At 32.3% G+C, this 27113-nt stretch overlaps 1 protein-coding gene and 1 long non-coding RNA gene across 5 annotated transcripts in view; one reads left to right on the top strand and one right to left on the bottom strand.

Moving 5' to 3' along the window:
• The window catches only part of Tfpi (tissue factor pathway inhibitor), a 71238-nt gene extending 48035 nt beyond the window's left edge, over window positions 1–23203 (top strand). For 3 of the 4 annotated variants that reach the window (XM_005324392.5, XM_040294566.2, XM_040294567.2), the window contains exons 5-8: window positions 3083–3259; window positions 3866–3961; window positions 19745–19924; window positions 20880–23203. In XM_005324392.5, the coding sequence (XP_005324449.1) occupies window positions 3083–3259; window positions 3866–3961; window positions 19745–19924; window positions 20880–20986 (560 nt within the window). In that variant the 3' untranslated portion in view covers window positions 20987–23203. Of the gene's footprint in view, window positions 1–3082; window positions 3260–3865; window positions 3962–9556; window positions 14910–19744; window positions 19925–20879 lie in introns of those variants that run through there. The other variant, XM_013358209.4, reaches the window with a different exon arrangement.
• LOC144365583 (uncharacterized) overlaps window positions 22961–27113 on the bottom strand; it is a 411011-nt gene continuing 406858 nt past the window's right edge. Inside the window, exon 4 of the long non-coding RNA XR_013424198.1 lies at window positions 22961–23322. This is a non-coding gene — a long non-coding RNA (uncharacterized LOC144365583). The remainder of the gene's footprint in view (window positions 23323–27113) is intronic.

Genomic DNA, 27113 nt, shown 5'->3' with positions numbered 1-27113 from the left:
CTATAAAATTTTCTATATAATGTCTTTAATAATTCAGAATCTAATTATTCTTGATTGATAAGAAGCATGGAAAGTAGATAATAAAACTCTATTTACATGAACATTAAAAATTATTAAATGCTAAAACAAATATATAAGGAAGACCTCAATCAACTTGAAATTGAAGACTCTGTAACATTGATATAGTTGCAAAGACAGTAGACATTCATTTCAGTGCCTTGGAAAAAGTTTGTTGGAAAGCAATTTCCAAATATGTAGGTCCAAACAAAAGTTCACATTAGAAATTCTATGCTTATGAAAATTTGTATATAGCTTAGAAATGTACTTTTTGTGACACTCAATTTTAAATTCAAGTTATAGCAAACAAGTGTATGCAATTTTTAAAGAATGGTACTTCTTTTATCTACGGACATGGGAAACTAATTTCTTGCTTTATATCCATATTTTAATTTGTAGGCCTAAGAAGAATTATTTTACATGTGTGCATTTTCAACTGTGCACTAAAATAAATTCATGTCTGCCAATGGGGCCACATATGAACAATAAGAACTTTCAGATGCAGAATTTGTTAATTGTATATCAGCATAAATTATATTTAATATTTTGTTCTTTATAATCAATATTTTATGCACTTCTCTTAAACATAAAACTTTTATATCCTCTGTTAAGAGTATATAAAATTTTATAAGTACATACCAATTAAAACAAATCAAAATGATAGTAGTTGAATGTATTCTTTCCTTTCCCTTATAAAAAAGTACTATAAAATTTTAAAGAATTGTGGCTTAGTGGTAGAGCACTCGCCTGGCACATGCGAGGCCCTGGGTTCAATCCTTAGCACCACATATAAAAATAAATAAATAAAGGTATTGTGTCCAACTACAACTAAAAACTAAATATTTTTGAAAAATTAAAGAATTTTTTGTATTTCCTTCCCCCATATGTTTCACTTAAATGTAAGTCATAATATCATTCACTTCAAAAAACAGGTATATTATGTGGAACAAAAAAAAGATCAACAGCAGGCATAATGAAGGAAATGCAAATCAAACCACAGTGAGTTTTCACCTTGCTCCTACGAGAAAGGATATTATCAAAAAGACAAAGATAACATTGTTATCAGGAATGTGAATTTGTGTGGTGCTATGGCAAACAGTATGGAGAGTCCTCAAAAGTTTAAAATTAAAGATAGAAATAATGCATAATCCAGAAGTCCCACTATTGGGCATACATAAAAGGTAAATGAAATGTATATGTTGAATAGATGGCTACACCCCCATGCTGACTGAGGTACTATTCACAACAAGCCAAGATATGGAATGAATCTAAGTGATCATCCACAGATAAATGGACAAAGAAAACATGATATGTTCTAAAAATGCAATATTATTCAATCATAGAAAAGAATGAAATCCTGTCATTTACCACAACATTGATGGGCTTGAAGAATTTCAAGTAAATAAGCCAGACACTGAGAAACAAACACTATGTTTTCTCACTCATATATATATATGGTACCTAAAAATGCTGACCTAAAAACAGGGTACAATAGTGGTTACCAGTAGAGGCCAAGGTGATTGGTGGGGAGTTATTGGGAAGATGTTAGTCAAAAAACACATAATTACAGTTGGATTGGAGAAAACTTTGTAAAGACCTATCATCCAGCATGGTGGCTATAGTTAGTGACCACATATTATAATCTCCAGGAATGCTAGTAAAACAGGTATTAAGTGTTCCTAGTACAGAAATTATAACCATGGAAAATCATGCATGTTAATTTTCAGCATGTATATATGCTTTAAGGCATCATGTTGCATGTATTAAATACATGCAAATTTAACTGTCCATTTAAGTAGATACTTCTGAAAAATAGGAGAAAATAGGGAAATCATACTAAGATTTACTTTAAAAAAAAGAGGTGATAAACATAAATTGACTTCAAATTGGTACATTTAGAATTCATAGATAATAGCTTTAAATTATACTAAAATAGGAATTTTATGTTGAAAATAACAACTTTTTAATAGGGGACTGCTGCTTCTCCAGATCTGCAACTGCTGTAGATATCATTTAGATTACAAAATAATTACTTTTTTTCATAGTATATTACTGGTGGGCATTGGTTCCCTGAGATAGAAGAACAAGTTACTGTAAGATATCAAAGCAATATTTAGTCACTATAATACTGGAGTTACAAGAAAAACTGGAGAAACTGGAGCTTTGTTCACAATATTCAAGCCCAATGAGCTTGGTGATCATATTCATTTGAGAATCAGCTAGATTCTCTTTACAGAGTATGCATGTAGAAAGAGCTTGCATAGATCACAACTTTTGTGACAGCTGTGTTTAGCCTGGTTTGGAGCACTATCAAAGAAGTGGTATTAGATTTTGTCAAAGCCTCTTCAATCCCTGAACATGTATTTCCTTTCTGCCTCTGCACTGTTGGAATCATTCCAGTGCTTGCAGCAATGGAGGATGTCATATCTACCACAGATATCAATTTCAGCCTAAGAATTCAGGAACTTCTAAGAATAACCATGAAAGCTTCCGTACCCTTCAAATCTTCTTTTCCAAATTTTAAAATTTAAGTCATTCTTAATGAAGCAATACATGGTACTGCATTCCCTAATGATACCCTACACCTCAATAATATGAAAGATTCATAGACCTTTCCTAAATATTGATGCACAAAGTTCAATATAAATAATTTAACCAAAATTTACCATCCTAATTTGTAATTCGAAAACAAGGACAGCACATGATAAAATAACCCCACATCGTTTATTCACTCCATTCATGAAAAAAACCGAGTTAATTATCTATTGATTTATTGTGAGAAATGCAGAGATTGAAAAGCTAATTTAAAAACTGTGTGTGACAATGGTTGTATAATCATTATTCTAAATACTACAATAGAATGGTGAATAATTTGCACATTATATAGTTTTCAGAAAAGTGAGATTTGTACTTATTATTCTTCAAGTTTACTCTTTAAATACCAGCTAGTTATTAATAAAATTAGTGAATATAACTAAATTATTTACCAAAAAATACTACTTTCTGATATTTTTAAAATTTTTAGAAAAGCCAGATTTCTGCTTTTTGGAGGAAGATGCTGGAATCTGTAGAGGTTATATTACCAGGTATTTTTATAGCAATCAGTCGAAGCAATGTGAGCGTTTCAAGTACGGTGGGTGCCTGGGCAATCCAAACAACTTTGAATCGTTGGAAGAATGCAGGAACACCTGTGAGGATGTTTGTAAGTACATTTCCATCTCATTTTAAACCATTCATAGGCACCCTTTAAAAATAAGGCATCATAGAAGACATTCAGATTTATCTAGGGTTTGTTTTAGCCATGTAAATGAAGATAGTCTTGTAATGATTAGATCTGAAAGAAGTTCATTATTGATTTTGTTTTTTAAACAAAGCATAGAGAAGTAAGACATTTAAATTGTTTCCATAGATCTCATATTCTTTATGGAATTGTTTCCATAGATCTCATAGATCTTTATGACACATTATCTAATTTTCCTTACACAGAATGGTATAGTATAATTTTGGCATAAATTGTAGGCCTACTGAAATATTTTATTCTTATCAAAATTTGGAATCAAATAGTAAATTTGAAATAGCCACCTTAAATCAATAAGTTTTATCTGCTGATTATTAAGGAGATGACTTACACATTAACTGTTATGCTTTTTTTTTTTTAACCAAGAACATGGAAACATTACCTTATGTTACATTCCCTATTCAGTATTTGTTAATTTAACATAACAGTGTGAGTAAAATTGTGCTTTGCTTTATGTGTACAAATACAAAAATATTACAATATTCTCATACTGGGCTGTACTTTTTCCAGTGAATGATTTCCAGGTGGATGATTATAGAAAGCAGCTTGATGCTATAAACAATATCTCTGTGACTTCCCAACCTACCAAAGTTCCCAGCCTTTGGGGTAAGAATCTCATTTTTTTATTTCAGAAAAATACTAAAATAGTAATAGTGAAATGGATTGTGTATTAGAAGTATTCTTTGTTAAAAAAATAAATCCTACTTTTTAATTTAATAATGGGCATGTTAAAATAGTAAGATTCTAAGTGTGTAAGACTTTTAATCCTATAAAAGTGATAATTTTCCTAATCTCCTAAGTATGTAATTTCCTAAGTATGCTTTGAAGTAGGCTTTTATGTACCACATAGAAACTTTCGTATGATATTTAATTTGGTGCCAATTTTATGGTATAAGATAGTACTAGGGATTAGCTTCACTATATGATGATAAATCATTGAATTGAAAGTGGCATGTCAAAAGTGGTCTAAATTGAGCATTGACCCTGGGCAAGTTCTCTGGTATTAGTCAGAGGGCACATTACAAAATGTGTTTTAGTAACCATCCCCAAAAGGCATATCACTCTGGACAGAAACTTCTTTTGAACTTCTTCAGGATTCCCATTTGGATTCTACCCTGTTCATATATTTATTAGATTTTTTTAAAAGGATAAATGAAATGTTCCCTCAAACACAGAGCTCAGAAAATAGTGAGAGTACTGGAAAACAACAGAAAACACAAATATCTGGACAGTTAGAAACACACTTAAAAAGCAGAAAATTAACAGTATAAAGTTCTACCTAAATTTTAAAAATCACAAGTTCATTCAGAAATTGAGGATTACACTTAGAAGCAGTCCATCTAAGTATGTCAAATCTAAACTTCACATGAGATGCAGGTATTTCTGTGGCTATTAAGATTATAACCTTAGTAGAAAAATAAATAAGAGTTTGGTCCAGGAGTTAACTACCCTGGTCATGTGTTTGATTGTGATGGGATTCACAATCAAAATATCATTTATTTATAACAAAAAAAATAGTAGGAAAACAAAATTTCTGCCCAGATGTATTTAAAGCACTGCAAAGGTTGCTTGAGAGTTGTCTGGAATGAGGTCTGTCAACATCCAGATTAGACCCACAGCTACCCAATCACCTGTGACTATTGCTTTAGTCTGAGAACCACACCTTGGGAGTCACAAGAGAATTTGAAACATGCTTATAGAATGACTGGAAAGTGTAAGGAACTCGAGATCTAAGAGGAAACATTGTATATGTTCTCAAAACCTGAAATACTCTTAAGTCAGGTTGTGTCTGTACACTTCTCACCCTTTAGTCCTGCCCAATCTAGACCTCCAAATCAACACCCGCATCCCCACCTTTCCATGTCCTCCTGATTAATGAGGATTAGTATTTGAAGTCTAAAGCATAACTATCTCCTTGCAAAATGTTTGTTTGTGTTGTGAGATCTTCAATAAAGAATGGTTGTCTCACATGTTAGCAAATTCTTTAAATCATAGGTAGTCAGGAGTTGTTTAATACATAAGAGGTCATAAAAGGAATGAAAATTTTCTCTGGGAGTTGAAAGATGTGCTAAATTCAAACTATCTTCAAAATTTTTGATGTTATAATCAGGAAAGTGCCCTTAACACCAAATTGACCTATGTTTTATTTTTTAAATATTGCTTTCCTTATAATGAGTATCTTTGTGTTTATTTTTTTATCTGTAAAAATAAGTGGTTTCATTGCATTGTTTATTTCTACCAGCTCTAAATCTCAAAGATGTTTTGTTTTAGACACTTAAATATTAAATGTCAAAGGAATTTTAAATTTTATTGTTTATAAAGATGTGAAAGTTTATAATGACAAAATTAACAGGCTTAAAGATATATGTGATACAATAGGTCTACAAATGTATGAAATCGTTTTTCAATACTTCAGTATTTTCTGTTTGAGTCCAACACCAATTAAAGGGGAGATATTAAATCAGTTATCATTAAAATAAGTAGAGTAGTTTAGGAAATAGTTTTCTTTTGCCTCTATGTTTAATGAAGTATAAAATTCATGATTTTTTGCAAATGTACTACCACGAAAAAATGTGGAAATGAAGAAAGGGATGCGAAGGTAATTTAAACAGGCTTTAAATACTCTGATAGATGTCCATTCTATGCTTTCATGAAGAAGCATATAGAAGTGTAATAAATAAGTGGTTATAAAATAAATTATTAACTACGAAAGAAGTAAAAAATGACAGTACAAATTTAAAAGAAACTATAAATAAGGATTTTATTTAAAATAATAGGCATTTAAAATGTTTTCATAGTAATTTCCTTTAAAATTAAGGCAAATTCTTCCTTCATTTGTTTAGAAAACTTCTAAAATTTTAATTGTGTATATTTGCCTCAAAAAATCTATATTCGTTTGATACTTTTTCCTCTTTTTCTAGAAGCATAAGACATATTCTTTTCTTTGTCTTTTGTTTTGCAATCTTCCTAACCTAAAACATGAAATAATATTAAAATAACTACTTTGAGAATTTTTTATAGTAAGGGTGGCTTGGCATGGGGAGCTTAGCAATGAAGCCAGGGTTGCATTCTTCCTAAGACCTGCAAGATCCCTGGCCTTCCCTGTGCAGGATGCAGAAGGCAGTGTGGGGATATCCCTCCTCTCCATTCAAAACCAAGATAATCCCTCCTCTGCTTCATCCAAGGGGTGTGCTGATGTCTATAAAGATCTCCTAATTTCCCAGCTCAAAAAAAAAATTACATTCATCACTGCTTGCAATAATCTTAATACATTAGATGATAATTTAAGGAAATTCAGTTCTTGGCTTAGGTGAAACCTTGTTATTCAAGGTTTTTAACAAATGTGTAAGGATCTTTATATCAGTTTCTTTTGAAAAGATGTAAGACTTACAAGTTTCAACTCAGTGTGAAGGAATTATACAACATAAACAGCATTCTTTAAAAAATATTTCCATTAAATAACAATCCTTACAGTATTTAAATATTCTAAAATTTAATTATCATCAATCATTTAAGTGGGATATTTGCAATTATAATTTCAAATGTTTCTCTTCATGATACTAGAAAAGTGTTTCAGAAATTTTGTCTAGTGTTTATCATTACTAGAAAATGGTTTGGTAAACTATTTTTAAATTTCTACTTATTCATAACTACTAGACTATTGTATGTTGGTTTGAGTATATATTTTTTTAAGTAATTGCTCAACTCAAGGTTAAGCACAGTTGAGGTTTAATTTTTTTATTTATATATTTCAATTTTTTTTTAATTTTTACATTTCACCTCTACTTACAAGTTATTCCACCATTTTGCTACCAGACTATATGGGTGATTTTGAAGACTGTGCCTTACTCTTCCTTAGAGACCATTTTTTAAATGATTTGTAAATGGAATGTCGTGGCGCATGTGTATAATCCCTGCAACTCAGGAGGCTAAGGCAGTAGGATCCAAACTCAGGGCCTCCCTGGGCAACTTAGCAGGACCCTTTCTCAAAGTAAATAAATAAATAAATTAAATAAAAATGGCTGGGGATGTAGGTCAGTGGCAAAGCATCCCTGCATTCAATCCCCAGTACAAAAAGAAAAAGAAAGATTGTAAGCATATCCTGGAGTACAAGTGAGAGCATTATTTGATTTAATCAGCTGAATTAAGAGGATATTTAGCTACAGCAAATGTGTCTCTATATGTGTGAGAGAAATATTTCTAAAGCAGTTTCTCTAGATGAGTGCAGTTTATGCATAATCTTCTGAATGAAAACATATCACAACTTGTTCTTCTCCACTTCGCCCCTGTGATTGACCATATGATATTGTAGCTCGAAGATATGGGTTCTAGGTCTGGGGTTGTGGCTCAGTGGTAGAGCGCTTTCCTAGCATGTGTGAATCACTGGTTTTGATTCTCAATACCACATAAAAATAAATAAATAAAGAGTTTGTGTTCATCTACAACTAAATATATATATGTTCTAATCACTACTCTTGCACTTAATAGCTGTGTGGCCCTAAGATATTTCTCTAACCACTTAGAGTCTTACCTTCCAATTGTAAAATGGGCATAGTAATGGTCAATGTACAGATCTCTCAGGACGATGCCTGATACTTTGTCAACTATTACAATAATACTATTACCAAGTATTAGTATCCCCCTTGTATTTCAGAGAAACACACTTAATTCTCCAGACCTTGGTTTCTCATCTGTAAAAACAACTCTGTAAGTTCCCATCTATAGGAGAAATAGATATTTCAAACACTTAAAAAAATCTCTAATTATTCAGGTTAACACCTCAAGAAATATAGTCTCAAAATCACAACTAACTTTTAAAGAAGATTTCACACTACAACTAAATAAATCTATGCATGGAAACAGCCAGTTCAGATGTGTTAATTAAAAACAAGTTGAGATCAGTGGCATGTAAAAATATCATGGGATGGCAAAAGCAAAAGCAGAGTATTTGTATCATTTTTGTTCACCTTTTTAATATTTCCAACTTTCCACACATTCCAAGTTCTGCCATTGTTTTATTTCTATTGTTCCAGTTTGAACACTTGAAAATGTAATTTGATCACTTTTTTTTCTTGTAATCATTCAATACATTTTATTGCTTTTTCTAGTGAGGCATTCATTTCTGTTTTTTTTTTCCATTTTCAGTCTGGTCTATTTTGTTCAGATTGTGAATCTGCTCCAAACTCTACTTAGTTTACTCAAACAATATAAATCTAAACTGGGAAAATAGGGACAGTAAAAGGGAATGCTAAAAAGTTTAAAATATGTGGTTAATTTAAATATACATGCATTGGCAGCAAAGCCGAACTGTCATTTTGGTAAATCTATGAAATGTTTTATTATTTAAAATATGTATATTTTAATGGGATGTGATATGCTTCCAAAATAAACATGAAGTAATATTGGCTCAGGCAAACCAGGTAATATAGACATGAGAGAAACAGTTATCACGAAGCTCATATGTAATGGAGATATATTATATGTGAGTATAATATGTAAGAAAGTCAGATACCTGATATAAGTCAATTAAATGTATTTATGTATACATATATATGGAGAGAGAGTAATATATAAGATGAATTATGCATGATCTTTTGGACATCACTGTTTTTGTTCTGCACATCCATGATTTTATGATAAGGCTATCAGAAAGTTTTTATATTTTTGCTTCATTATAGAAAAAGCAAAAGAAACAAGAAAAAATTTTACAGATGCATTCTTCCTGTGTTCATTTAACCTTATATACTTGGTTTAAATTTGTTGGCATTATCTATTAGCTCTCTACCCATTCCAGATTTTCTCCCTTAAATATAAAAATTTTCCATTGAAATTTCTGTCTATTCATTATCATTAAACACAAATGGTCATCCACTTTTCAGTCCATGAGATATTCTATGTGGTATCTCTCACCTAACACTCACTGGCCCTCCTCATCTTCTTATCTATGCTGAATTTCACTAACTTTAAAAAGAAAGACGCCTTCTTCATCTTTCCTCTGGCTTCCTAGTGTGGTTCTTTTAAATGCTTGTATTATTTGATATTGTGTTTGCTTTACCTCATTGACTATATTACAAGTTTTGTGAAGGAAAAGATGATGTGTTATATATTTTATAGCCTACCCCTTCCCCAGCATTTAACCCAGTGTTAAGCACATAACAGATGACTTACATTTTTTTTGTTTATTAATTTTGTGATCCACAGTTACAAAAGAAAGAACAAATGATGGTTGGAAGAAAGCTGATCATACTTACCAAGTCTTTCTGATCACCTTCTGCATTTATGTATCCATGTCCTTATTAGCATTGGATAGCATTTTATGAATATGTTAATATTTGGGCTTTTGACATTTATTAATATTTATATAGTATCTATGATGTCTTTGATAGCATGCCATTAATAAAGTTTTAACATTTGCATGCATAGTTAATATAGTCCTCCCACTATCTTACTGGTAAATTACTAACTAGCAAAGAACAACTAATATTCTTAAGTATTCATATCCGTTCTGGGCCTTTGGGGTGGACCTGACCATTCATGGAAAAAGTGAGTTATTTTCCCAATTCTCACAGCCCCCTTTGCTTCTATACATCAACTCTTAACAGCTGCCTTGGGACTACATCAACTTTATGATATTTTGGAAAAAATCATCTTTGGGTAGACTTCAAAAGCCTGCTGCCAACCCAGTCTCTGGCATTTGCTCCCTGACTGAGGAAAGGAACACCTACCTACTTCATCCAGGGCCACATTGATCCATGCCAGCCACCAAGTCAAGGGAGAATGATTGGATGTCATGTTGAAGACCATTTTTGCTACCTGAAACTCCCTCTCTTGCCTGACTATATTCGATGTATGATCTAGCGGCCAGATATCATATATGTGTGGGGAAAAATGACATAGAAAGAAAATAAAAGCATATACATATATTCATATATAAAAATACATTAAAATTGTTTTTGATTATCATTGGCCTTCTGGAAGAAGATTATGCTGATAAAGAACCTAATCAAAAGCCAAATACCAGCACTGATAGAGTTGATTCACAGATTTGCAACAGAATATTCCCACATACTTGGCCTTTTCTGGTGAAGATGTGACTGATTACATGTAGAGGAATGCACAACCATTTTGGGGGAAGAAAACACCCCCAAAGAGTTACACGTTCATCTGTATATCCCAGCAATCATGAGCATGCGGACAATTCAGAAAAAAACCCGTTTCACCACAACCCACCTACAATTCCAAAGGAGGATCCTGCTTTTCAAATACATTCGTTCTCAAACCAAGAAGCATAAAAACATCCCTCATAATCTCAATATGCCCGCATAATAAATCTGGTGCCTCCTGCTGAATCTGGCAAGACAACTTTCCAAAAATAGAAAATCCTTTGGAGAGCATCCATCAGGACTTCTGCTTTCTGGCAGGAGTGCTGGTAAAAAAAAAACCAAAAATGTAGCACTTCATCTCTGCCAAAATTGAAGCCATCCAAATGCTATCACCCTAGGTGACCACTGCCTGTCTTTCTAACCTCTTTCTTCCTGGACCATCTTGAGTCCAACCAAAGATATGTTTTTGTCCCAGTTAGTCCTCCAGAAAAGAGTTTCTCAACCTGAATATACTTTTAAACAAGAAAAGAAGAACTTTACAGCTTCTAAAGTGTAAACTCCTAAAGTTATAAACTATTATACAACTATTATTATTATTTATTAACCAAAATTTATTTACAGAGTAATACAATCCAAACTACTAGAAAATAAATTACTACTACTAATTTGATAAGACATGTTCTGCCAAAAAGTGAGAGAGAGAGAGAGAGAGAGAGAGAGAGAGAGAGAGAGAGAGAGATCCTCATTGTAATATAAATTTAGTATAGTATTGGTGGCAACAGGGCAGGTTATGAATGAGATAGGAATAGTTTAGAAAAGTTCACGTGACTCTGTTGTGTGTAATTCTCTGAATGCCATTTTTCTACTTGAATGCAGGAGTGAATTTGAGAAGCACTGATATAAAACCTGTTCGTTCGGAAAATCCCAACTCTACATTTTATAGGGACACCATGGAGTGGTGTTTCTAGCTTTCATTCATAGCTAATGCCATAAAATGGATCAGTTTGACTGGTGGAGATATGATCACAGAGGTCATAAAAGCCTGGAACTTTTGGTCTGTTATCTAGAGTCAGTCCAGATTGAACATGCCAATATAAAGTTCTTGCCTTCAAACACTGGAACACTCCAGTTGGCTCAGTGCAGTCATCCCCAAGACTTGTTCCCCACCGCCTTGTTTGGAGATCTATTTTAATTATTTATCTTTCTCCTGTTCAAACTTGATAACCTCCAATCCAGGCATGTGACTATGAGTAAGACACATCTAGGACACTGTAGACTCTTCAGTGAAGAGGCCATTTGTGGATCAGATATGAGTCAGAAATTATACCAACTTTCTCTTTAGCTGAAAAAAAAAATCATTAAAACGTGTTTGTTGAGTTAAATTTTTTTTAATTTTCAGATTAGTTCTCTGAATAACATATAGTGCTTAAGAACACTGACTTTATAGACAAAGATGTGTTTTTAAATTCCAGTTCTTATTTCTCCACTTGCTCTGTGACCTTAAAAAAAAAAATCATACAACTTCTCTCAGGCTCAAGTTCCTCATTGATTATAAGTGGATATTTGTAAATATTTTAATAATACAAACATTTTAATCCCATGTTTCACACAAAAAAAGAACTCAGAAGTATTAATTTTTGAGGTTGTGTTTGATGATATTGATAATGATAATCATGACCTAGTTCCATCTCAGACTTATAGCAGAAAAAGAAATAACATAATGAAGGAGTATTACTTGAAAATGTTATTTATAATTTTAATATAAAAAATCTTTAATCTCCAACTGAATTATCTTAATATATTTCAAAGTATTGTTATCTGAAATAACATATAGCACTTGAAAACATCAAACAAAATTAAAAATACAAGTTTATTGTTGCACATTTAGATTTCATTTCTGATTAGAAGACTTGTAAAACTTGTCTTTCCAACTCTATGACCTGAATTGCACATCTGCATACTAATTTCAGTTCAGTTCAACAAGAGTTGTGCATCTTCTGCATCATAGAAATTATAATGAAGACTGGAATCATAAGAATAATAAGTACAAGGTGGTTTTGTTCTCTATAGATGTAACTGTTGAATAGAGGAGGGATTTTAATCAATAAATGATTTAACTGTACAGCTGTTAAAAGAGATTAGAGTCACAGAAATATTGCACATTCTTTGAGTAATGCCAAAATTAAAATTGTGTCTTCTCAGAACCTCTTGAGTCATCCATCTTGGATTTTTTTTTTTTTTTTTGCCAAGATCCTGGCTAATTTGTGGGATTGTTAATTCTATCTTTCTTTAGGGATTTTTCTAAGTAAAGCCAAAATGAAAGAAAGACACAATAAAATAATAAATTATGAAACAATTATACTTTATTTTATAAAGATGTTTCATAATATTATAAAAATAATCCATCTTTTAAGTCACCTAGTGTAGAAACACTTGACTTATTTGTTGCTCTCTTTCTACCTACATTGAGACTGGTGATTTATTTTATTCCTTCTGATAAAATAGCAAGAGTCACTTTATAGTCTTCTCTATTGAAAATTACTAGATTCAACCAACACATGCCTAGATGAGTGTGTACATTAAGCAAGATCAGAACTTTCATCTTTACATAATTTCAATGGTTAATTAAGGTTTATTTGATAAAATCCAAATATATTAACATTTCAATGGTTCATTAAAGTTTATTTCATAAAATCCAAGTATATTAACATTAACCTTCTTAATGTGGCCAAATCAACTTTTCCAGTCTTACATCCGACTGTCCTCTTCTATTTATTTTGTTGGCGAAGTAGCCTAGAGTTTGCATCATATCTGAAACAACTACAAACGATCCAACCGTTGTGGTATTGCTTTCTTTTACTCATATACCCATGTATCTCCACTGCTTATTAAAATCCCATTCTTCCTTAAAAGACAATCAAAGAACTAAATGAACATTAATTTTCACATTTTATTAAAATCTTAGAGTTTTTAATTTTGCAATCCTAAAGTTTTTTAATGTATATAACACATATTTGTCTTAGAAAAAAATTATATTCAAAGTTGTTTGATAATTCATCATTTTAGTATTGTTTTCTCTTTTTATGGTTTGTTTAGAAAAATCCTTGAGTGGTCATGACTTTGTGAACTCTGTTCATGGATTAGGCAGTATCTAGGAAAAGAAATCCACCCCAGCAATTTTCTACTCAATTTCTCTTTTCATTTTTCATCTCTGGAGGCTTTTCTATCTGGGCAAGATTTCTTACAATTTAGTCCCTGTGACCTTTTGAATTCAGATTCCCTGTCACCTTCTATATTTCACCCTCAGTTACGTAGTCCAGCACAAACAGAAAACAAAAATAATCCCTGAAGTGACTGGTTTCTCAATTCCTGTCCTCCTTTGAGCATGGTATGGAATTAAATCCCTGCCAGTTTAATACCGCTGGCCTAATGAATGGTGATAAGTTCTTTTCTTTAGCACAGAGAGAATGGCAGATTTACTATTTATTCCTACTCAGAAACAGATTTGTACAGATCTCCAGCCTTTCATTTACCATTTGGGGACACTGGACTCCCTCTAAGGCCTTATCTTTATTATGTAACTCAAATAATGTAAATTCAGATTATCTGTCTGTCTGTCTGTCTATCTATCTAAATTGGCCATATTCACATTACAAAGAAACAATTGCTGTCAATATTCTAGAATATTTCATTTTATTCTCTCTTCTACTTTTTTTTTTATTAAACTCACCATGAAGTAGAGTAAAAGATGAGAAGATGTTGTTGGAGGAAACCCAGCAATATAAAGTAAATCAATCTATTCTAAATTAACATAAATTAATTTATTTTGCAGAATTGTAACGTCTAAGATCATTATCTATTAAAACTCTGGAATGATTATTTTTCCCACTGAGGGACACCATCTCAGTTTTATGCTTCATGGAAAACATATAACATTTTTCATTCTCATTTATGTGTGGCTTTATATATATATATATGTGTGTGTGTGTGTGTGTGTGTGTGTGTGTGTGTGTATGTGTGTGTGTGTTTGGTGTGTTGACACAAAACTAAGTCATTTTATTCTTTCTAAGGTGCATATTTTTCAACATGTTAACATGGTTGTAATTATGATGAAGCTTTGAATCAATCATGTATTATAGTGTGATTTTTTTGTTTATTTGTAAATTGTAAATAAAATAATGCATTTTAAATTTAATGTCGCCTTAGATTCTGTGTAAGTGATCCTTTGTCAAACCTCAGAGAACTGTAAAGAATTACCTGTTCCATTTAGTATACTTCTATTTTCGTTGGTGTGGGGAGGAAAAAAAAAGTGGTGCAGGGCTGGGGATGTGGCTCAAGCAGTAGCGCGCTCGCCTGGTATGCATGCGGCCCGGGTTCGATCCTCAGCACCACATACAAAGATGTTGTGTCCGCCGAAAACTAAAAGATAAATAAAATAAAAATTCTCTCTCTCTCTCTCTCTCTCTCTTTTTTTTAAAGTGGTGCATAGTTAATAAAGGCACAGAAGGGAGGTCTTTGTTTCATTAAATAATGTTTATGTACTTTTAAACATCATCATAGGCACATAAACTTGTGTAAAATTTTATTGAAAATTTCAGCAACACTTGCCAGATTATAAATTGAACAAAATTTTTGTACTATTGCACTTTTAGAAATATATCCTCCAAAAGCATCTGGCCCAGGACAGAGACATTCATGAGCCATTGTCTGGAACTGAAAATAAAAGATTAATAGAAGTAATCTATATATCCATGAGAAATGAATTAGCTAAATAAACGTCAATCCATTCATAACATGAAATACTGTGCACAGATAAAATATGTAAACATATCCACAAAATATTGTCATGTAGAATAATGAGATGTAAAATAGTGTATTAATATAGTTTTGCATAGGCAAATATTTTGGAGAAAATGTTTACCCAAACATTGAGTATGGTTGAAGTGCAAGAATCAAATTAGAAGGAACTTTTGTTTTACATTTGTTGTACTATCATATTATTTGAAAATTTAAAAAGGCAATTTATAATAATTGTTTAAATTCATTTTTCTCTTTATTGAAAAATTATATGGGAAAAATCATAAAAGAATGACAATATTCAATTCTTTAAAAATAAAACCTTAAAGAGCATGTAAAATGAAAAAAAATAAGACCCTACAATAAACATTCAGAGTGAATATAAGATTCAATGCTTCCTGTACAAAATTCAAAGTAAATTTACATAAATCACTTTACTTGTGAAACTGAATCTGATACACCACCTTACATTTTAGCTAACATACTGGATGACTGTTATTACTGACAGGAAAAAAATGTGGGGTAAATCTGAATTCTGAAACCTATCAAAATCCTTCTACACAGAAGTTATTCAACTTAATAATAATGATAGATTCAAGATAGAATGCATTTGGTTACTAAATTATCTTTTGAAAATTAATAATGGTGAAGTTAATGGCTTCATATTGTATCTTAAATTTCTGTGAATAATTTTGATCTAGATCAAAGAAATCACATTACACAATTACTTCAATCCCTGTATATTTTCTTTTATTGTAGATTTTATAAAAGTCTGAGTTTTGAATAGGTGATTTACTACTTCTAGAATACTTTGTTAATTGAAAATAGTCAAGCTTATCTCTTCGTAGGGTGCAAAAAATTCAATTTCTTTACCTTTGGAGACTTAACTGAATTCTAACAAAGGACTCAAAATTCCTGAGGCTAGGGTATTCTTAAGAAATTATACACTTCCTTATTTTAATTCTACTGTGGTTTTTTCTATATTAACCCAATGATAGTCTTATGGGTCAGAGTTAAAATAGATCTTAAATACATTTCAGTTATAAGTCATGTTCTGAAGAATATTTACCTTGGAAAAACTCTCAAATGGATGATAATTATATTGAACTTTTAAACAATATCCTCAGTGATTAATTTTAAATTCTAAACCACTATGGAAATATTCTTATGTCTATACTTAGAAACTTAGATTCTAAGGTTAAGTTATTAACTTAGTCAAAGCTGCGTTGTGTTTGATTATTTGTGTAAGCAGCGATGGAAATCAGAGCAAGCCAAGTGCCTTTATTAGGGTCTTTGTGTTGGTGGTGGCTGGCATCCTCCGAGAGGAGCAATGCACATCTGCACACAGATCTAACAGATCCCGGGCTGTTAGAGGCAACAGCTGGACACTCTCAGAGTCAGAAGTCATAAAAAGTATCTGATGCCTTGGATAATTTAACTGGTAGGGAAATTTTCTCTGATGGTATCTATACCATTAATGGATTGTTCCCAAACCACAAGCCTGCCTTTCTCCTGCCCTGTCTTGTATTATGGGGAATACTTTCCCTCTGACTTCTCAATAGGTTTAGTCATTACTAAACATTGTTGGATTGCTGAATGGTCAAAACAACAACAACAACAAAAAAAAACAGAAGCCATGGTAAATGTCCCCACTATACCTGCAGCATGTCCTCCATGGATTCACCACTGCTGAAACAGTCTCTTCTAGTTATAGTTATCAACTAGTGTTCCTGGCTCGTATTCTCTGATAGCAGTCTCCTTTTGCAGTACCACCAGCCTAGGGTCCATAGGCCCATATGTACTAGGCTAGCATGCCCCCAGTTGGGAACCTGCCTTGATTTTTATTTTGAGGACAGAATTACTACACATTGTTGTATTGGGGGAAAGAAGGAGGTGTGAAAATTTTCTTTATCTTGAAGTAAGTCCTTAAAGAAGGCATTGTTGCTAATAATATTTGTTGATAAACATATTCTTAACAAATTTACAAGTACATTCACATGTTATCTGCAACTTACTGTGGGCTGATACATTTTATGTACAAAATGCTAAAGTGAAACTGATGTATAAGTCATATTATTTTATAATATATATAGAACATAAGCCTCCTGAGTGCTTGTGAAAAAAATAAAAAGAATAGAAATTTCCTATGTTTATCTAATTATGGAAATTGCTTCTACCCTCTTTGCTTTCTTTCTTAATATAGGTGATGGCATTGAATGCTAACTTTTGATAACCATTTTATATTCTATAATATGACAATTTGATAGTCCACTGGAATAGTTTATGTGATAGTTAGACCTGATTACAACATACCTCTCCTGAACTGGTAGAATTCTCTCACATAAACCATTCACAGGAAATGTCAATATTTTATAGAATGTTTAGAACATATTTTCACCAAGTACATCTTAACTTTGACTTAAGATGATACATGTAATTTCCAATAATTTAAAATAGCAGATAATGTATTTTGAATAAGTCTAGACTACATGATTATAAAGAATGTTTTCATTCTACCAATCCTAGAAGTTTCTTTTAAAAGCAGTGTTTATTTATTTGGCATGTACTCATAAGAATGAAAGTCAATATACTGTAGAGATACATATATACACGTTTATAGCAGTGAACTTCACAATAGTCAAGTTATGGAACTAACCTAAATGTCTGTCAACAGTTGGATGGGTGAAGAAATTGTGGCATATATATATATATATATATGTATATATATATATATATATATGAGAGTTTTATTCAGCTATAAAGAAGAACAAATTCATGTCATTTTCAGGAAAATGAATGGAACTGGAGAGCATCATGTTAAGCAAAATAAGCCATATTTGGAAAGTCAAGAGTTGTTAGTTTTCTCTCATATATGCATGCTTGAGGGAAAAAAAGGGGAAGAAGGATCTCATGAAACCAGAGGAGAGAGTTGAAGGATACAGAAAAAGGGTCAGGTGAAGAAGGGAGGACAAGGGGAAATACTGGAAAATGAAATTGGTCAAATTATGTTATGTGCATGCACAAATATGCCACAATGAAATCCATTAATCTGCATAACTGTGTACCACACCTAGTCAATGACTGAATAAGAAAACTCTTAATTGGATTATAATTCTTGAATTTCACTCAAAATATTGTCATTCTAAAACTTTTTGTATATTTTCTTCCCATTGTATTTACTCATTCACAAATTTTCCAGTCTTTCTCTATTCCTTGAATTATTATATCAAAACACTCTAATCTACTAAATATCTAGAAATCAGGAAATAGCATAAAATGCATTTATTGAATTCAGATTTTTTTGTTTTTGTTTTTGCTCACTTTGCTCCATTTTACTTCTCTGTTTTACAGTCTATTCATCTAGGGTTCATTTGCCAAAGGACTGCTTCTTGTTTTAAACACAATCTATGTACCTTTTTGGTTACTATTTCCTCAAAGTTCAGTTTTCTGACAATGTTGAACATGTGGCAAATCTTCATCTACATGTGCTGTATCACATCTCACATTTGGCAAAGGCACTAAAGTTTTCTAACATTGATTCACCACCACTAGGCAACTTACCTATGCACTGCCTTATTTATATCAAGCAGTTTAGCTGTTTAATATAGAGTGCCAGTTTCCATTTACTGATAGACATTCCCAGACAAGCTAAACACCACTATTAAACTAAAACTAATTCTTTTCATTGCTTTACAGAAGTGAGTGGGGTTTTATTATTATTATTTTCATTACCCTAATTGCATTTTTTCTTTTGTTTTTGAAACTAATTAGTCCCATTGACAGATCAAACTGACTGTCTGGTCCATGTTGTACTTTACTCATTAAAGCAATGTTGCTTCCTTTTCAAATACATTTAGCTTATTCAGAACTGATGCTTCCATTCATGAGAAAAATGTTGTTATTGAAACAAACATCTCTTCTGGGCTTCTTCCTTGAAGTGTAAAATTTACTACACCTAAATGTCTGTACTTGAAATTGTTATTGCATTATCATGTTCAGAATGCTTTTAGTTAAGAGAAAAAACTTTTCTCCAGCTTCAGTGCTTGAGTCACACAGTGAATGAGGCAAGTGAGACTTTGCTCATCAAAATTGTTTTCCTAGTTGAACATACATGACCAAAGTGTATATAAACTTTCATAGTTTAATATATGAATAACTACACACATAATTTTAAAAATTTTAGAAGTTATTAAATAGTGGTTGTTTGGGTTATGCCCAGCTACTTTAACCATGCGAGACTACTTTGGCCGTTCAACAAATATGTCACATGCTTCAGCAAATGTTCATTGGAGAAAGACCTCAGTATTATGTATATCTGCAGTTAGTTAGGCATTTTTAGCAACTTGAAGTCAAAAATTTTATTAATGTATTACTTTTATTCATTAAGATTACTACTTTATTTAGACATGCCACAAAGCTAATTTATAAACCATATATAATATTCTCTATTACATACAAAATACTTACCATGTTTTCTTAATGTTTTTAGAATTTCATGGTCCCTCATGGTGTCTCACCCCAGCAGACAGAGGACTGTGTCAAGCCAGTGAAAAGAGATACTACTTTAATTCAGTCATTGGGAAATGCCGCCCATTTAAGTACAGTGGATGTGGCGGAAATGAAAATAATTTTACTTCTAAAAGAGCATGTATTAGGTCATGTAAAAAAGGTAAGAAGATATTCTTTCAATTGTATTTAGAATAGCAACTGTATTGAAATTATAAATGAACTTTAATTATCAAAATATGAAATTAGTTCCTCTTATTTTACAAAACAAATTATGGTGATTTAGTTAATAAATATTCTCTTCTCAACTAAATTTAGATAATGTCACATGATACATTAACCATAATTCCTCTTGATGTGTCATCATTGAAAAATAAGCAATTAAGACAAATTCATTAAATTCATTCATTTTCTTTGTCAATTTCTTATGTACTAAGAATTTATTTTAAGGAATTATACCAAAATTCCTTTAAGCTTTCTGGCAATGTACAAAGTTTTAACATATATACTATTTTTTCTGAATATAAAATGATGTTTATAATGGAGTAAAAACTATGAAAATATAAAAAAGATAAGAATCATCCATAATTCCACCAATCATTTAAAGCCACATTTCTACTCTGCTAAATAAGTTGAGCATGGAATCCTTTGTGAAGAACATGGTTATCAGTTTTTGCTAACTCTTTTTTTTAAATTTTTTATTCTAATTTGTTATATATGATAGCAGAATGCATTACAACTTGTATTACACATATAGAGCAAAATTTTTCATATCTCTGGTTGTACACAAAGTATATTCACACCATTCATGTCTTCATATATGTATGCAGAATCACTTTCTTTTAATCTGATCACCTTTTATTTTCTTTTCAAATTAATAGGAACTGAACTCAGGGTCCTCTACAACTGAGCGACATTCTGAGCTTTTTAAATTTTTTTAAAAATTTTGAGATAGAGTTTCACTGATTTTACAGGCTAGCCTCAAACTTGGATCCTCATTCCTCAGAAGCTGCTGGGATTACAGGTGTGCCTAGCTAAACTAATAACATCTTTAGGTTCAATATTAGAAGAAATTTTGTTCCTTATCATTCATAAATGTGTTGTTTTTCCTTTTTCAGGTTTCATCCAAAGAATATCAAAAGAAGGACTAATTAAAACAAAAAGAAAAAGAAAGAAGCAGCCAGTAAAAATACTATTTGAAGAAGTTTTTGTTAAAAATATATAAATATTATACTATGAAAGCATTAATTCTACTAAATATTTTATACAAAGCATTTCACTATGGCTTCTATTTTCCCCTTTGCTAACATATTGTTAATGGACCTGTTAATTAAGTAATTTTCTAGTCTTATACCTGCTATTAATCCATTTGTATCAGAATTCCTCTTCTAATCTGGTTGAATTTCTTATTCTAGGTACAATTTATTAACTAGCTAATGTGAATTTATTCTATAACTTGAGCCCTAACTATTCCTCATTTAACTACAAATTATCATACTACTAATCACATAAACTTAGATTTTTCCCTCAGTTTATGACCATCTATTTGAGAATATGTTTGCACTTATTTGTAACAATCATGTATGAGTGATATCTTTTATAGTCTATGACCAGATTCAGAAATGCAGTTATTAAAGAACAAGCAAACCTTTGGGTTTCACATATAAAATGGTTTTAAAACACCTGATTCTGATAAAGATCACTCAACTGAGCATTGAGAAATCACCAATAATAATACAATTCTGTCCTGTGCTTCCATTCATTGGCATGGCTTATTCACCTTTTGCACCTATCAGTACCTTCATCAATAGTGAGCCAAGCTGTCTTTGAACAAAGAACAGTACACTGCATAATTTGCCTGCCTGATTTTGATTGGCTTAAAATTTCTTTTGTCTATGACCCATTCTATCAGTAAAATAGTTGAATAATCATGTGTTAAATACACTTCATGTGATAAAACTTTATGGAAAAGAAAAGTTCTAATGGCTAACACAGGAATTTTTTGTATGTACTTCCTAATCTTATAACTTGATAAACTGTTCTCTCACCCAAAATAGTGAGAATTTGAAACCTGTATTTAGTCATTAGGTTTTGCACACAGTGTAACCAATAACTAATGCTCAAAAAAAGCTATTTTTGTGGCAGGAAAATTATTGGCAAAAAAGAAAATCTGAGTCCTATGCACTCAGAGTTTTTTATTAACATTTCTTTGCAGTTATAGCCCTATCCTATATTTAAACTTGTGTCTTTCCTACTGTAATGAGCACACTCCCTTTGGCACTCAAAAGCGTCCTGGACATTCACCTTCTATAACTTTCCGTGAAGTCTCTCATGGGCACTTGAACTTGTCATCTAGAAATAACAAACCACTTTGTCCATTTGGTTTTGTTACTTTTCCTAAGCTATTGAATTATCATTCTCTCTCTTCCTCCACACTGAAAGTTTTAATTCAATTTAAAGTTTTTATTTTTCCTCATATAAAAACCCACAAATCCTCTCCAAATCTACTTCTTTCCTTTCCCATCAAGTTCATCCAACCCCTACCCTTTTTACTCTCTACTCTATCCTAGACCATCAGCACTGAGTTAATTTTGTAGAAATTTAGTATATTTCTCCACTACTCCATATCTTAACACCACAATCCCACCTCCACAATTTTGATATATAGTTTTGAATTTACCTAATAAAACTACTTTAATATCTTTAATCACTAAGCTTATAAGCTGATTTTGTATTTTAAAATGTGATGCTCTCCAGGACCTTCATCTAAAGTCAGGGTTTGGCTGATGCCATCTTCAGAGTCACTGTGTTTCAAGAGAGAAATGTGAAAAGTTCTAACATACAATGTACAAAATATCAACACAAAATAATATCAAATTTTTTGGTTGAAAAAAAATTTTATAGCATTATTTTCAATGTTTGGTACATAAATAATTGTCATGAACTGTGTCTTTGCTATAGAATTTGAAACTTCAGGAAATCAAAATTTCTCATGAAATGTGCTCTGCTGTCATTTGTTCCTGGATAGCAATAGTTAAATAACAGAAGTGTTGTTAGGTCAAGTGGCTAGTTGCCGCCTGGAACATAAACAGCATGTTGGTGATTTAACTCATTTATTTTTTATAGCAATGACAATTCATTAGTTTATTACTTAAACAAGAAAGCATACACTGAGATAGTTTGCAGTGTTTAATACATGTGAATATTGTTTTTACTATATTTTAAATAAGAATTTCCAACATGATATTGTCTTCCTTTATTTTGTATTATTAAATGCATCTAACTGTGAATTTTATACAGAATTACATTATACAGAACATATGTGCATCTTCTTACTTTGTTCTTTGTAGTCAGAATTAAGTGGTCATGCTGAAAATCAATTGCTCAAATGATTTTATTTTTTTCATTATAAGAAGTAAAATTTATTATTCTAACCAATAAACTTGACTGTTGAGAAATTTTTTTATTATTTAAAAATATTTGGTGGTTTTCAAGGTTTTTCTTTTGTTCTGTGGTGCTGGGAATTGAATATAGTGTGCTTTATCACAAAGACACAGAGTCCTAAAACAAAACAAAACAAATCGAAAAGTTATTGCCAGAGTTCCATTCTGCTTTTACTTCTTTAAAATGTAATTAGCTAATAATCTCCATTTCATTATATCCATATATTATGATTTCTTACTTGTCATAGAAATATTATCTATTAATACTACACCCTAACAATTTCTATATATTCTGTTTTCTCTGCTACATTTGTATTACATCAGTCATTTCACATACAATCATATAAATATAAACAAATGTATCTAAAAAAATCATACAATTGTATATTATATATATGACTTCTAGTCCTAACTATTGTAGTTAATCTGGATCATCTTCATGACCAAAAAAGCAAGAAAGTGACAATATTTGCAGACTATTTAGGAGGATTATTTATTTTCTAGTGAACTTTTCCTGCTCTATCATGCTTATGTAAAATTAACATTTGTACTTGAGTTTTCCAACTCTTGGCAGTCAGTGCTTGCTTAGGGACCATAGTTTGGGGAGTGATTGGCTTCCTGCATTCTGCTATGCAGAACAGGACACCTTGCTCTTGTCAGGCCCAAGCTTTGAGTTACTCATACCACATAAGTATTGTCTTAGCTAAAATTATCCAGAGCTTTTTTTAGAGGAAGGATTTTTTTATGATTATTAATACAGTGGACAACACAGTAGGCTCTGGTTGTCTAATGCATGATCTAGTTCAGGTTTTTTACTGTTAAAAATGCTGACCTCTCCATTTCTCAAAGGCAGCATTTAGTATTATAGATGTCAAAGTAGCTACCAAACATTTATCTTAAGGCTTTACACCTGTTTCTAACATTATTGCTATTCTTGGCTCCCTCTTCCTCTGGCGGGGGTGGGGTGGGGGTGGAAAGTGATTCCAACATTTCAAGTTCACAGAGCAGATATCCTGCTGCTGAACAACATGCACAATTAAGCCAAACATGAGAGACACTCACTGCACACAGCAACAAGCCCCACTGGAAGCCTCAATACTTCAACAAATAGAACTGGAGAGACACAAACCCTAGCCAACCACCAGGACCCAAGTAGGAACAACCACAGGAGAACCCAAGGTTTCATTCAGAACATCTACTCATGTATCAAAAACAAAGAGAAATCCCTAGAATAAAAGAAGATAACTATACACACAAAAAAAAACGTGTATAAAATAGGGAGAGGGATACATTTCAGCTGATGTGCAAATTTAAGACCTCTTAAATATGAGAACACAGGCAAATTCATCTACTCTCAAAATCCACCATCCCTCAACCAAGGAATCTATAATATGAAAGGGGATGAAATTTCAGAGATGGATTATGAAGAACTAATTACTTACATGTTCAGTGAACTAAGAAAAGATACAAAGAGAAAAATAAGAGTTCAAATACAGGAGATGAAAGACCTACTTAAGAAAGAAATAGAGATATTGAAAAGAAACCATTCAGAATTCCTGATCATGAAAGACTTAATGAATCTAATTCAAAATTCACTTGAAAGTATCAGCAACAGATTAGGTCATGTAGAAAATAGGATTCCAGACCTTGAAGACAGAAGTTCAGGCTATGAAGATAGGATATATGAATTTGAATATTCAATATGCAATGTGAGAAAAATAAAATAAAAAACAATAATCAGAACATATAATAACTCTGGGACAGCATCAAGAGATCAAATCCAAGAGTCACTGAGATAGAAGGGTACATGAAAATACATGCTAAAGATATTAAGAATATCTTCAGTGAGGTAATAGCAGAAATTTTCTTACTTTACAAACAACATAGATGTTCACATACAGACAGCATATACAACTCTAGATAGACAAGATAAAAAAGAACCTCTCCAAGATACATCATAACAAAATGCCTGACATAGAAAATAAAAACCAAATATTAAAACCTACAAGAAAAAATCACCAGGACACATTTGAAGTCAAATCAGTGAGGCTCATTTCTGACTTCTCAATCCAGACCTTAAAATCAAGAATGGCCTGCAATAAGATATTTTTATTTCTAAAAGAAAACAATTGCCAGTCAAGATTGCTATATCCAAGCCAGATATGGTGGTGCACTCCTGTAATCCCAGTGGCTCAGGAGGCTGAGGCAGGAGGATTGCAAATTCAAATCCAGATTCAGTAACTTTGTGAGGCCCTGAACAACTTAGCAAGACCCTGTCTATGTTATATTTTTTAAAAAATTATTTTTGACGTTAAGTCCCAGATAGACCTCAATACTACAATGTTGGGTAATAGCCAGCATAGCCAATAGAGAAGTCATTTTATTTTTTTATTGGTTGTTCACAACATAACAAAGCTCTTGACATATCATATTTCATACATTAGAATCAAGTGGGTTATGAACTCCCATTTTTACCCCAAATACAGATTGCAGAATCACATCGGTTACACATCCACATTTTTACATAATGCCATATTAGTGACTGTTGTATTCTGCTACCTTTCCTATCCCCTTCTATCCTCCCTCCCCTCCCCTCCCATCTTCTCTCTCTACCCCATCTACTGTAATTCATTTCCCTCCTTGTTTATTATCCCATTCCCTTCACAACCTCTTATATGTAATTTTGTATAACAATGAGGGTCTCCCTCCATTTCCATGCAATTTCCCTTTTTTCTCCCTTTCCATCCCACCTCATGTCTCTGTTTAAAGTTAATCTTTTCTTCCTACTCTTCCTCCCTGCTCTGTTCTTAGTTGCTTTCATTATATCAAAGAAGACATTTGGTATTTGATTTTTAGGGATTGGCTAGCTTCACTGAGCATAATCTGCTCTAGTGCCATCCATTTCCCTGCAAATTCCATGATTTTGTCATTTTTTAGTGCTGCATAATACTCCATGGTGTATAAATGCCACATTTTTTTTTTATCCATTCATCTACTGAAGGGCATCTGGGTTGGTTCCACAGTCTAGCAATTGTGAATTGTGCTGCTATGAACATCGATGTGGCAGTATCCCTGTAGTGCGCTCTTTTAAGGTCTTCAGGGAGTAGTCCGAGAAGGGCAATAGCTGGGTCAAACGGTGGTTCCATTCCCAGCTTTCCCAGGAATCTCCATACTGCTTTCCAAATTGGCCGAACCAATTTGCAGTCCCACCAGCAATATACAAGAGTACCCTTTTCCCCACATCCTCAACAGCACTTGTTGTTGTTTGACTTCCTAATGGCTGCCAATCTTACTGGAGTGAGATGGTATCTTAGGGTGGTTTTGATTTGCATTTCTCTGACTGCTAGAGATGGTGAGCATTTTTTCATGTACTTGTTGATTGATTGTATGTCCTCCTCTGAGAAGTGTCTGTTCAGGTCCTTGGCCCATTTGTTGATTGGGTTATTTGTTTTCTTATTGTCTACTTTTTTGAGCTCTTTGTATACTCTGGATATTAGGGCTTTATCTGAAGTGTGAGGAGTAAAAATTTGTTCCCAGGATGTAGGCTTCCTAATTACCTCTCTTATTGTTTCTCTTGCTGAGAAAAAAACTTTTCAGTTCAAGAAAGTCCCATTTGTGGATTCTTGTTATTAACTCTTGTGCTATGGGTGTCCTATTAAGGAATTTGGAGCCCGACCCCACAATATGTAGATCAGAGCCAACTTTTTCTTCTATCAGACGCAGAGTCTCTGATTTGATATCTAGCTCCTTGATCCACTTTTGAGTTAACTTTTGTGCATGGCGAGAGGAGGGATTCAGTTTCATTTTGTTGCATATGGATTTCCACAGATGCTTCTGAAATCCAAAGGATTATTAGAAATTACTTTGAAAATTATATTCCAAGAAACTGCAAATTCTAGTAGAAATCAA

The sequence above is a fragment of the Ictidomys tridecemlineatus genome, chromosome 7 (assembly GCF_052094955.1).
Source record: "Ictidomys tridecemlineatus isolate mIctTri1 chromosome 7, mIctTri1.hap1, whole genome shotgun sequence".
Classification (NCBI taxonomy): Eukaryota; Metazoa; Chordata; class Mammalia; order Rodentia; family Sciuridae; genus Ictidomys; species Ictidomys tridecemlineatus.
Note: the sequence above shows the minus strand (reverse complement) of the source record. Positions and strands in the feature narration are given on the sequence as shown.